At 35.1% G+C, this 13,166-nt stretch overlaps 2 protein-coding genes across 4 annotated transcripts; both read right to left on the bottom strand.

Annotated features, from left to right (window-relative positions):
• Window positions 1-1,249: 1,249 nt before the first annotated feature.
• LOC127945872 (cytochrome c oxidase subunit 6B1) lies at window positions 1,250-3,693 on the bottom strand. 2 transcript variants are annotated; one of them, XM_052541961.1, is made up of 4 exons: window positions 3,453-3,693; window positions 2,876-3,000; window positions 1,589-1,689; window positions 1,250-1,511 (listed from the first exon to the last, which is right to left on the bottom strand). In XM_052541961.1, the coding sequence occupies exons 2-4, from the start codon at window positions 2,979-2,981 to the stop codon at window positions 1,458-1,460; spliced, it is 261 nt and encodes an 86-aa protein (XP_052397921.1). In that variant the 5' UTR covers window positions 2,982-3,000; window positions 3,453-3,693; the 3' UTR covers window positions 1,250-1,457. The 2 variants fall into 2 exon arrangements, with proteins under 2 accessions (XP_052397921.1, XP_052397922.1); XM_052541962.1 differs by having other exon boundaries at window positions 3,464-3,691.
• Window positions 3,694-5,387: 1,694 nt separating this feature from the next.
• On the bottom strand, window positions 5,388-12,887 carry LOC127945844 (protein FAM234A-like). Of its 2 annotated transcripts, none has more exons than XM_052541940.1 (12): window positions 12,770-12,887; window positions 10,906-11,175; window positions 10,723-10,830; window positions 10,295-10,477; window positions 9,052-9,197; window positions 8,839-8,962; window positions 8,639-8,765; window positions 8,421-8,561; window positions 8,260-8,341; window positions 7,457-7,603; window positions 7,268-7,361; window positions 5,388-7,121 (listed from the first exon to the last, which is right to left on the bottom strand). In XM_052541940.1, exons 2-12 carry the CDS (start codon window positions 11,153-11,155, stop codon window positions 6,892-6,894), a joined length of 1,632 nt encoding a protein of 543 aa, XP_052397900.1. In that variant the 5' UTR covers window positions 11,156-11,175; window positions 12,770-12,887; the 3' UTR covers window positions 5,388-6,891. The 2 variants fall into 2 exon arrangements, with proteins under 2 accessions (XP_052397900.1, XP_052397901.1); XM_052541941.1 differs by having other exon boundaries at window positions 12,645-12,779.
• Window positions 12,888-13,166: the final 279 nt, after the last annotated feature.

Here is a 13,166-nt window from a genome sequence, read left to right as displayed (position 1 = left end):
AATGTGCCCAGTTTACCTCCTATGAAAGCCACTGTTATTATTATTAAATATCCCCTATCTCTTTAATGTTTGCATCAGATTTGGAAAAGCGTAGCATTTTATCAGTGTCTCAGCAATGGATGCTCATCAGTGAATGGGTGCCGTCAGAATAAGAGTCCAAAACAGCTGATTAAAAACATCACAAGTAATCCACACTATTCCAGTCCATCAGTTAAAGGGTTACTTCACCCAAAAATTAAAATAAGCCCTTAAATGACTCACCATGAGGTCATCCTAGGTGCATATATGACTTTCTTCTTTCAGACGAAATCCAGTCAGAGTAATTTTAAAAATGGTCTTTGATCTTTCAATATGGATATATATATTTTTAATGCATGAGGTTTTTATTAAACTTCTCATAGACCAATGCAGTGCAGCATCCGCTGATTTGCATCCAACAGCTTGAAAGATCAAAGACCATTTTTGAAATAAATCTGACTGAATTTTTCTGAAAGAAGAAAGTCATATACACCTAGGATGACTTCAGGGTGAGTCATTTATGGATTAATTTTTCATTTTTGGTTGAACTAACCCTTTAATGTACTGTGTGTTTGTGAGAAACAACCATAATACTTGCTTTCTCCAATGAAAAAGCTATTTTATTATAATTTTATTAGCATGATTATGGATTTTGGTCTGATGAGATAAGAAAGTTAAAACATTTTAATGATGGATTTTGACAGCTTTTGACTTCTCCAGATGTTAATTATTGTGGATAATTGTGATGTTTTTATCAGCTGTTTGGACTCTCAATCTGACGGCACCCATTCACTGCAGTGCATTCGTCGTTGAGCAAGTGATGCAATGCTACATGCATTTCTCCAAATCTGATGAAGAAAAAAACTCATCTACATCTTGGATGGCCTGAGAGTGAACACATTTTCAGACAATTTTTGTTTTTGTAGATCTATTTCGTTTAAAGGGAAGAGTCCGTCTGATCAACATGTTAAATGTTCTCCTCATGGTTATCTAGTTTACTTGTTACTAAATGCCTTAAAAAAAAAAAATGTAATTTGAACTTGATCAAATCCACTGATTGAGTTCTTCCTCATAAGTTCTTGTTGTAACAGGTTCTCAACCTGGTACCTTGTAAACACTATTTTGTTTCCTGGTGAACTGTGCACTGTGTATTTCTGCTAATAGCTGTTGGTTTGTGTAATATGCATTGGATGTCAAGTTTTATGACTCCATGAAGCACGTCACAACAAAATCACATTTCAAAGCCTGAGAGATTTTAATGTAGAATCTGCAATACTTTCATTTAAATAAGGAATGACGTTAACAATCGATCTCATCCTCCAGCCTGACACGAGCACTTTTGGACAAACATTGATAAGGCCCTGCTCGGCCGGGGTGAGATATCACAGACAGATGTGTTTCGGTTCCCCTGATGCAGTTCTCTGGAGACTGTGTGCTCTTCAGATCTTTCCTGGAAATGTTCCGTCTTCCCTCTGAGTGTCCCATTTCTCAATCTGAGCGACACATGAAAATGTTGAGAGTAAATGACCTTCATGGTGCTAGCAGAGATCGGTGAGGAAGGAATATTTACCCAGGATAGAGGGCAGAGAGATTTGTAGACCCTCTTGTACCAGTCACATGGAGCGGTGTCCACACCTTTGGCATCCAGAGCTTTTTGGCAGCGATAAAAATCTAGATAAATTAAATAGATTCCATAGATTACTGTGTTTTAAGGACATGGTACCATGGTATTTCTAAAAAAACATACAAAATAAAAAATAAATAAAGAAGTACCGGTTTAATTTCATATTACTCTTAAAAAGAAAAGGGAAAAGGGAAATATTTCTAATGAAAATGACTGAAAAATGCACAAAATATCATTTTTTAAATTTCTTTCTTTATGCAATTTTTTGATGAAGGAAATTAATTTACTGTTTTACAATTTATATAAATTATTAATAAAATATCTCTTAAAAAGTTTCTTAAAGTCTCTTCACTCAACAAGGCTGCATTTATTTAATAAAAAATACAGTAAAATAATATGGTAAACAACACACACACACACACACACACACACACACACACACACACACACACACATATATATATATATATATATATATATATATATATATATATATATATATATATATATATATATATACGAATGTGTAAATATTTCTTAAATATAAACGTGTTTATTTATATAGACATATACTGTAAATATACACTTTACACACATATTATGTAAACAAACATTTATTTTGAAAGCGGTTAATCAAGATTAATCAATTTTAAAGCACTAAATAAAAATAGTCCTTATTTAAAAAATAAATCTTGCTGATCCCAAATTGTCAAGAAATAGTGTAGGCTTATGTTTCATACATTATTTTATTAATTAATCACAAACGTGGTTAGCATGTGAGCTTATTTCCACAACGGAATAAAAAAAAAAGTATTTGCGACTCAAAATTGCAAGAAAAATACTGAATTTTGTGAGGTTATCTAAGAATTGTGATGGAAAAATAAGATTTGCAATTACCGTCTTTACCGTGTTGAATAAATAAGTTTCCATAGTTAAGAAGAGCGCAGATCCAAAACATCGCGAGTTAGCCATGGCAACGGTAGACCGGGAATCGACAAAACGCTACATTTTTATGTTACTTTTTTTTTTTTAATTTGTTGTCAAAAATGTTTTTGAACAGCCAAAAAAAAAAAAAAACATTAAAATTACTGACATTAATTACTTTAAAAATGTCGAGTCCCCTGATCGTTAGTTACACTGATGGTTGCACCAGCACAGGCCATGACTTACAGTGGATTACACGCACTTGGATAACTTACTCTCTAAATATTTCCCCTCCTAAAAAGAACTCACCCACGTAGTTCTGCCAGCAGTTTCTGGTCTGGTTCTGGTTCGGGAAGCGCGCGTCGAAGGGCGCCGTGCGGTACTTCTCCAGTTTCTGCTGAATGTCTTCGGCCATGACTCTTAATTCAGATAAACTAAAATACATGCATCTGTCATAATTATATATATAATAGCCTATTCAGAAAAATGCACAGATATATCCACAACTCCACCTGAATTACTAGATCTTCATCATGGAAAAATAAATCAATAATAGTAATAAAACATTGGTCACGAGACTAATGCATTTTTATTAGCTCTATGACAGGACAGGAAATAGTCTTAGAAGGTATTATTATCCACATAAATATATATTTAATTAGAATTACACAAATGTGCATTTATAAAGGTAGTGTTTCATATATCATTCCGTTTAATTACTAGTTTTGCACCATTTTAAAAAAGATCATAGATGGTCGATGCCTTCCGCATCACATTGTTCAACACTTTCGCTTTTACAATGAGAATGAGAATCTTATTCCCACAGAGAATAACGCGCATTTTAAAGAGAAAGCGTTCAGTTGTCACACGTTATTGAGTGTTTTACCTGTGTTTTACCTGTCTGAGGCGGCTGGCTGTGCGAAGTGACTTTTGTTGAGGGACAGACAATCCTCGTTGGTTCACTTGCTGTGTGTGATGTTAAGTGCACTTGAGCGCTGGCGTGCAGTCCTTTACTCTCAGTATGGCGGACTCGGGTCACATTGAAACGAAACAACTGAGATGCGATCACAATGGGATGTGACTAGAACTCCAGGAAGGAGCACTCAAAAGCGCACATGCAAGGAAACACAGCGGATGAATTATTGAACTATGTATTTATTTTATGTGAGATCATGTAACATTGAGAAGAGCACGTCAGGTCATTTCCGTGCACAACAGCAGGTTAATGTTTAACTGGAGAGAATCTGCAAGTTTATTCTAAAGATCAATGCCTTCCCGTTTTGTTTAGTTACTAGGGGTTTTATTTTGGCATCTTGTTTGAGCTCGTTCTCAGAACAAAGTTATGAACGAACGTTCTTAAATAGAACGTTCAAACAAAAACGTTACAATTCTGGCGCCAATTATTGCTTGTTTCAGAAATCATAAAAAAATAAAATCTGGGGAAAAAATAGAAACTTTTCTATAAGTCTGAACATTCACCATTTGTTTGAATACAGTAGTCAAAATTTGAAGTGGATCAAAAAATTAATCAAATACGAGAACGCTTTTAGGTCTTAAAGGACAAATTTGATGATGAAATGTTGACTAGTGTTCATGGCATTAACTAACGGCATTATTATTATTATTATTTTTTTTACCGTACATTTCTGCTGTATGGACATCATCTTGACTGATTGGCTACTCCTAAATACAATGTAAAAACTTAAATTTCCTGTAAAGCTGCAACGATTGGTTTTGTGAAAAGCGCTATAAATAAACGTGAACAAAAAGATGCATGTGCTTAGAGTCCATAAATAGCTTCAATTATGACATACAAGGGTCTTTCTAGGAAGTCTGGTGCCTCTGGCTGGTGCTCTGGGCCTCTTACCTTTTATAAATAAAAATGGAAAGATTTTGTGGGCTTATGACCTTGTGGACGCTTTGAATCATTCCCAGTCAATGCCCCAGTGCTGTGATAAATGGAAAGTATTTTGGCATGCAGCTCAGATGGCATCAAATGACCAAACCAGAATGATGCCCACATTCATGCAATGATGGACTGTTTGTGAGTTACTGCAAGGCACATAATGCATGTCGTTATTATGATTACATGTCAACAGCATGGTGTTTTCTAGTGTTTACAGCTCCCCCGCCACGAGTTTGCCCTTCTCACTAGGAGATGCGTTTAACAGTCTGACATTGATGCTAATTAAACTGAATTAAACGTCTCCATAAACCCGTCAGTAGCTCATAAACGAACACCAGCGAACGCTCGCATAAATCAATAATTCACTTCCAATAGTTTTTGCATTTTCTTCGCACACTAATACGTATTTTCTTGCATTTGCTGTCTCTGTGGTCCAGTAAACCTTCATGAACCTACTGTGTACAGTGCGCGTGCATGTGACAGTGACAGGAATTGCGCGGTACACGAACGTCACGTGACTCGTTAAAAACATGCACGCTATGTACACATCAGCTTTACTGACGTCACTTAAAACAAGTAGCAGAAATTAAAAACAGAAATTTCACACGTTTCAATGTGGTAATTTTGTTGTATTGTATTTAATATTAAAATATTACTATATAAAACTGTATTATAATACCGTTTTTAAAATTTTCCTAATTTGCTTTTAATGGTATTTAGTGCATATTTTAATAATAGCGTATTGAATAATATAGCAGAAAGGGGAAGGGAATAAAACTACTATGCTGAAAACTTATTAAGTAGGTATGACCTAATACATATTCATGAGATAAGTGTGATGTCTTGAATAAACATGAAATAAGAAGATAAAAAGACATAAACTGCATTAAGGATTCAAAAAGCAATAGCACTGAATGCATTCTACAGTATTTATTACACAGTATAACAATTCAATCATTTAGAGTTTTCTCAAATAAAGACAGAAAATGGCACAAGCTAAATTTCCGACCTGTTCTACAGGTTTACAAAACCATCTAAACCAGTTAAAAATAATAAACCTCTGGCTATAACTACAGTGCATCAAAGTAAGCTGATTTATTTTAAACATGTTCATCTCCTACACCTGTCACTGAATCCAGTGTTTCATTTGGCTTCTTCAGATGCAGAGTCATGTTGTTTTGGTGCAGCTGATCGTCCTGATCTACAGAGGATGCACAGAAAACTGAAGATGACACAAAGCTACAGTAAACTAAAGGTACAGTTCTGCTAATTGGTTCGAACATCCACAGCCCCACTTTAAAGGAAACCCACATTTTGTAGATATGATTAAAAGCCACAGTATATTACTCACAACAATGATTTTAGGTCCCTGTTTAAGGCACTTAATGTACAGCACTAAGTGATAATAGTCCTCCCTGCTATCAAAACATCACAGTGAATGACGTGAAGGTGCATCTTTAACAACAGCAGCATGAAACAGCAGAACACTTACAATCACTTTGTTTTGACTCACCCAAACTCTTCAAGCAATGAATTTAAAGAGACACAGCGTCTCCATCCCAACAAACAAAGCCCTGAGACTCTGCGCCGCAAATATACAATATGCATTAGTTTTTAGGTTTTGTTGCTGTAAAATGCAGTTAAATTTTTAGTATTTTTGGCTTCACTCGACTACAGCAGAATCCAGTGAAAACCGCACAATGATACAAACACGAATCTCATGAAACTCATGTCCACGTCTATTTCATACCAAAATCCAATGGAAAAAAAAGAATAAATTAGATTTTGCAAAAGAAAATTAAGACCATTTTTAGGATTATTAAATTTTTAGATCGTGGCATTACTTTTATGACATTTAAAGGAATAGTTCACCTAAAAAAAAAAAAATTTAATTAGCTGAAAACATACTCCTCTTTAGTCTATCAAAGATATAGATTCAACAAATTTGAAAAAACAAACTCATCTACATCTTGAATATCCTAAGGGTGAGCACATTTTCATCAAATGTTCATTTTTGGGTAAACTACTCATTTATTTATTTATTTTTGTCATGACCCATACTGTTCTCCACGAGATTCACCTTTATATGAAATCCCTGATCATTATAAATATATATGTAGTCCCTGATAGTCCCTGGCCTTTTGTAAAAATCATCTGAAATGATTTACAGTAGTTTATGATTGTCATAAATTAATGCAGCAAGTGTATAACTTCTAAATGAAGTTGATATGATTTGGTTTGGTTTCCGATAAAGACATTTTAGGTTTTATGACATCGTTCTCAAGCAGCTTTAACTAGATCAAATTAACAGATACACGTGGATGATTTGGATTTCAAATTCTACACACAGCCACTGTTTCTTTTTTGTGGCCTATATGACCTTAGGGTTGAAAATGAGTGTTTGAATATAAACTGTGTTTCAGAGAAGTTTATCGCTGAAGCGCAGCCTGTGGAACTCCTGCTTCACTTCATCTTCAGAGATGTATTCATCAGCGGACACTCTAAGAGCAATGCTCTCCGACACGTCATCCTTGATCTTGTGCTTGGTCAGAATGACCGTCTCCGTCTCGTCTGGTCCTACATGCCGCCGTCCATCTGGTCCCGTCAGAACGAGGTAACAGGCATGACGTCCTCGCTCCAACAGCATCGCTACACAAATACAGAAAGATGATTCTTTTCTTTTACAAACCTATATGCCTTAAAGCATCAGTAGCAAAAACAGTGTGCAATAAAGAGAGAAAATGATCATGATCAACAATTATCAATGCAACAAAACATTTGGGAAAAGGAGATACCCTTAAAAGAGATGATGTTCTGTAAAGGATGTCTTTTTTCAAGCAGGAGTTGGGAATTTCGAGGATGCAGCAGGAATGATGAATGCATCTCATTCTGAGTATCGTCAAAAACACACACAAACACACACACACACATCAGTGGTCTATTTCTGCAGGTGTGTGTTTGTGTGAATATGTCGTGGTTCTTACGGTCTGGTTGCCTTGACTCTGTCCCCAGAGCATGAACACTGAGTAAGTGTTCAGTGTGAGGACAGACGCGGGACGAGGATTCGGAGTCCAGAACAACAGATTCATCTGCCACAGGACGACTCCAGAGCTTCCACTGAGAACCAAGACCTAAAACACACCACATATATACATTTAATCTAATCTATATCAATAATATATACATGCACTAAACACCTGGGGTCAGTGTTTTTTTTTTTTTTTCACATATTATTGCATAATCAAATTTTTTTTACATATGATTTTTAAAACATGTTTTAAAAAAAAGTTTAATTTTTTTTACAATTAAAATAACCATTTTCTATTTGAATATCATTTCAAATATATTTTATTTCTGTGATGTGCAGCTGTATTTTCAGCATCATTACTCTTCAGAAATCATTCTGATATGCTTCTCAAGAAACATTTCTGATTATCATTACTTTGTGTTGTGTTGTGCTGCTTCATAGTTTTGTGGAAACATTTTATTTTTCAGGATTCTTTGATGAACACAAAGTTCAAAAGAACGGCATTTAATCGAAAAATAAATCTTTTAAAAGTTTTTACTGCCACTTTTGATCTATTGAATGCATTCTTGCTGAATAAAAGTATTACTATAAATTATGATTATTTTTAATCTTACTGACCCTATACTTTTGAACGGTATGGTTATTACATATGATTAAAACTTGCAAAAAACAAAAAAAGAATTGTATACTCATGCAAACACACACACGACTATATATAACACCTCAAATTATTATCAGTAATCCTCAATGCTCACTTACTCTTTTGGTTTTATTGCCGATGTCTTCCTCGATCATGATGTCTGGAATTCCATCTTTGTCGAATTGCCCAAATGTTGGCACACTAGACAAACACACAGGAATAAATCAGTTTAACACGCACAGATACCATCACAGGTTTGGATCAGTGTGTTTAATGGCACCTGAGCAGAGCGCTGGTGTTGGTGCTCCATGTGATCTTCAGTTTGTCTGTGTTCAGCAGAGACACGCTGGACTCCGTCTGGACCAGCAGCGATGGAGAACTACTGCCAGGAACAACCATCACACGCTTCAGAGAATCAAACCTAGAACACACAGAACATCATGAGAATGGAAATCCAAGAAAGGACGTGGGTAAGGTTTAATCCCCGATGTGTGTTACTGATAGAGGGAGATCAATCCAGTGTGTGTGTCCGATTTTTCCTCCCAGCTTTTCTCATCCTTCAGTGCAGACTCCAGTTTGGCTAGAGATGCCAGACGTCGCAGACTGACGGCGTAGAGCCCAGATTCTGTGGAGAGGGAGAAACACTAGAGGTCAGGGACATACAGAAGAACAGTTTTTAGCTGTAATCCTCTACTCACTTGAGAGTAACAGCAGGTATGAAGCACCACTGGCTGTTTTGAACTGCTGGTGACCAAACACCCCGTTCCCATCAACATCCACTGAGCCGATCTGTTCCCCGGACTCCCCTGAGAAAAACACCAGCTGAAAGAGTGCACAGAGCACAATGAACACTATCACACAGTCCTCAGCACAGGTGTTATTAAGTGTATGTGTGTGTGTGTGTGTCGTACTGGTATGGATGTGAATGATGGCGCTTCAGGATTATATGAAAGTATGGCAAAGTCCTCTGCTTTATCACCATTCAGATCCGGAAAACTGATGAGTGGGAGATTTCCATTCAGAACAGTGGAACGCGAGCGCTGCCACCTGACCTCACCTGGAGCATCAAAATATTTCCAAATTCACTTTTCTGATTTGGACAAAAAGCACTGTGACAAAACCATATTTATAAAGCGGATAGTTCCGCTCCTTGATTCTGATTGGCTGAGCTGAGTTCAAAGCTGTTTCTGATTACATCACAAACAACACACACCTTTGTTTACTTCTGTGTGTTGCTCGGCAACCACTTGGAACCTCACCTGTTTCTGAAGAACTACATTGTTTGGTTGAAGAATATGTTTTTTGTTAATATAATTACAGTTTATTTGCTATGTTTCATTCTGTGAAACCTTACTACATATATAGAATAACCGTTTTATAAAAGTAATAAGCCTTGTGAAGCCATGGTTTACAGTGAATTTATAACAGCTAAGGGGCAGAGATGCATTATTTTGATCAAAAGTGACGGTAAATACATTTATAATATTACAAAAGATTTCTCTAACACTGAAAAATAAGGTTTCATTTGTTTACAATAGTTAACATGAACAATGCTTATACAGCGTTTATTAATCTTAGCTAATGTTGATCTCAATATTTAATAGTTAGCATTGTAAAATAACAAATGTTACCATTACCAAGTAACATCAACGAAGGTTAATAAATGCTGTAAAAATAGTTTGGTTATTGTTAATGGATGCATTAACTTAATGTTAACAAATGAGACCCTGTTGCAATGTTACAAATCTTTTTGTTATAAATAAATTCTGCTCTTTTGAACTTTCTGTTCATCAAAGAATCAAGGTTTGTCTCGGTTAACCTCAAAAATATAAAAAAAATAAATGTTTTCTCATATTAGAATGATTTCTGAAGACTGGAGTAATGATACTGAAAATTCAGCTTTGCATCACAGAAATAAATTACATTTTCATTCAAACACATTTGCAAAGAAAACACTTATTTTCAATTATTAAAAAAATGTTTTTTTTTTCAGTTCCTCTATTTTTAATCAAATAAATGCAGTTTTGATAAGCATTAGACACTTCTTTCAAAAACATTAAAAAACCTTAACAGTAATCATTTGAACAATCCTGTTTCAGATACACAGTACTGTTTTCTTAGTGATGTTCTCGTGTGTGTAATTAAATCCTGTACCTGTCTTTTTATCGATAGCTGTGAGATTGTCCGCGTGAGCCACCAGACAGCCTGTTCTTTGAAGTCCAAGCCCCTTTACACCACACTCCAGCCAATCCAATTCGGCATCTAGAGGTCGTTCCCAAAGTGTCTTCCCATCGGTGCCATCAACAGCCGTTAAAACCAGACACGGGATTGATAAATCTGCAAAAGAAACATTATTTCAGGCAGCATAACACACAATACAGCAGTAGCCTGTTGACTTGAATATTCTCACTTCAGAAGGTTTGAAGAACAAATGCATGAGAACTTATATAAACTTATTTTAATATGCTTTCGAGGTATTTAAAAAAAAATTATGACTTACATTTTTTTATTGAGTAACAGATTTGTCTTTATCTCTAGAAACAAGAGTAAGCGGGTTTGTGCATGTGTGTTTTTGGGCTTACTTTGACTCAGACATGTGTTACGGCTGGCTTCAGCATCCTTGTAGATGAAGAACACATCCAAGGCTTTGTCTTCATTGGCGTCCTCAACAGCCAGGAAATCATACGTGGCTATAGGAGAGAAACACATTCAGCTTCCAGTCAGGAATGCATGAACGCTTCTACTGAGTTTTTCAGGAGGCTCACCTGCGTCAGGTAGCGTGTGGTTCCAGGTGGACAGGTACTGCGGCCGTACGGGACAGGGAAGGATGAATGAAAAGGCAAAAACAACCACCAGGCACAGGAAGAGAGAGAGGAGGAATGCAGCTGTGCGCCAGCCCAACAGTTTTGACATGCCAAGCTTCTCTTTGCAGCTTTTCTCCTTAGACACGCCCCCTTCTGCCACTTCCCCCTTCAGAGGCTCCGCCTCTAAACCTCGCTCTGATGCGTCTGCCATCTCAGACCGGCTCCACACCACTGCAAGACACAAGAACAGACATATGAGATGTAAAAGATATTTATATTCTGAGGACAATTCAAGAGACTAGCACAGTTAGAAAATCTGAATATTTGGGTGAATGTTGTATGCCAGGGTACTTTTTAATAATTTGACCCTATAAAGCTACTGTATCACATTTGTTAAATACATTTCTTAGGCAGCTAAATCTAAATGATCAACATGATCATACTTTTTTAAAGGCTTTTTAATCTAGCTGTACAAACGTCTATCTCCGGCTCGTTTCGCAGACTGGATGGACTGAAGCTACTAAGGTTTACTTGATTATCCAAACATAATTTTTCAAATATAATCATCATGCTTTTGAGGAACGTGTAGTTCGTCTCTGAGTTATTTATTCATTTGAATGTGTTTTAAAATGTAATTTATTTCTGTGATGTGCAGCTGTATTTTCAGCATCATTACTCCAGTCTTTATTGTCACATGATCTTCAGAAGTCATGATAATACACTGATTTATTATCAATTCAATAATTTATCATCAGTTTTGCTGCTTAATATTTTTTTGGAACCTATGACACTTTCACAGGATTCTTTGATGAATAAAAATTTAAAAAGAACAGCGTTTTTTCAAAACATAAATCTTTTGTAACAATATAAACCTACCGATTAAAAGTTTGCTATCTGTCTTTTTTCCCCTTCTTTTTTGTTGTTGATAAAAAAATTATAATAATGCTTTTATTCAGTAAGAATGTTAAATTGATAAAAAGTGATGAAGATTTACATTGCTAAAAATTATATTTTAAATAAATGCTGTATTCCTCAAATGATTCCTATATATATATATATATATATATATATATATATATATATATATATATATATATTCAGCAGCACAACTGTTTCCATTATTGATTATAAATCATCCCATTAGAATGATTTCTGAAGATCATGTGACTGAAAGTACAGCTGCACATCACAGAAATAAATTTGATTTTAAAATATATTAAAATAGAAAACCATTATTTTAAATTGCAATACTATTTCACCATTACACTGTATATTTGCTCAAATAAATGCAGTTTTGATGAACAGAAGAGGCTTCTTTAAAACACATCTAAGTAACGTTAATCCCAAATGTTGGACCAGCAGTGTGAATACACACTTCATCATCATCACTCAAGGAAACAACGGAATTAATAATTAATCATTAACTCAACTAATCCTGCTGCTTTCCCTCCAGACAGAAGCTGCTGTCAAACGCGCTTTATATTGCACAGAAACAGTCTAAAACAACACCATCTAATGCATCTGACAAATATAAACAAGTGGTATATGTATATAATGATTTTATATACATAATGATACATCTTACTAAATAACAATAACTCTTTAGCTACTGTAAATACAACTTATGTCCGTAACAACAGAAACAGTGTTCAAGATCGTTTTGTTTTGATATGTTTATCTTAAATAGAAGTTAAAATAACCTCAGTTAGTGGATCTCTTCAACTTTTAATTAGCATGCGTCACTTGTTGACCAAACAGAAACCTAATAAATGAACTAAACGGCGATGGTTTTGATAAAACATATTACTGTATGATCAAAACAAACCTGGTGAAAGACAGATCCTCCTGCGCTGCTGGGTGCGTGGGCGACACTTCCGCGTATGGCAGCACAACTGGGCCAAAACTAAAAAAATAATAAAAAAAAGATGATTGATGTCGTGTGAAATTACCTACTGCACTGGGAAATTATTGAGAAAGCTCGTTGAGGAAGAGTTTTACTAATTTTACACATTACGCAAAAATTTAATTACTTATTTTGGTCTAAAAATAAAAACTATTAAAATACATTTGAAAAATTAAATACTTAAAAGATCAGTTTAAATTATTTGTTGTAAATGCTAAATTAAATATTATTGATGTTACTTTATATTTGTATGTTATTGGTTTTGTTATTCATTTAATTAGAAGACTATTATTATTATTTAATCAATGTAATTTAAACC

Source organism: Carassius gibelio, chromosome A24 (genome assembly GCF_023724105.1).
Source record: "Carassius gibelio isolate Cgi1373 ecotype wild population from Czech Republic chromosome A24, carGib1.2-hapl.c, whole genome shotgun sequence".
Taxonomy (NCBI): Eukaryota; Metazoa; Chordata; class Actinopteri; order Cypriniformes; family Cyprinidae; genus Carassius; species Carassius gibelio.
This window is presented reverse-complemented; position numbering and strand designations above follow the sequence as displayed.

What these genes read in the sequence shown, in the direction of transcription:
- LOC127945872 (XM_052541961.1), bottom strand. Translation starts at nt 2,981, where the DNA reads ATGGCCGAAGACATTCAGCAGAAACTGGAGAAGTACCGCACGGCGCCC. An exon ending in CTGCTGGCAGAACTACGTGG is followed by an intron (nt 1,690 to 2,875) that starts GTGAGTTCTTTT and finishes TAATTTATCTAG; the next exon opens with ATTTTTATCGCTGCCAAAAA. An exon ending in CTCTCTGCCCTCTATCCTGG is followed by an intron (nt 1,512 to 1,588) that starts GTAAATATTCCT and finishes TGTGTCGCTCAG; the next exon opens with ATTGAGAAATGGGACACTCA.
- LOC127945844 (XM_052541940.1), bottom strand. Translation starts at nt 11,155, where the DNA reads ATGGCAGACGCATCAGAGCGAGGTTTAGAGGCGGAGCCTCTGAAGGGG. An exon ending in AGCTATCGATAAAAAGACAG is followed by an intron (nt 9,198 to 10,294) that starts GTACAGGATTTA and finishes TTGATGCTCCAG; the next exon opens with GTGAGGTCAGGTGGCAGCGC. An exon ending in GAACATCATCTCTTTTAAGG is followed by an intron (nt 7,122 to 7,267) that starts GTATCTCCTTTT and finishes GTATTTGTGTAG; the next exon opens with CGATGCTGTTGGAGCGAGGA.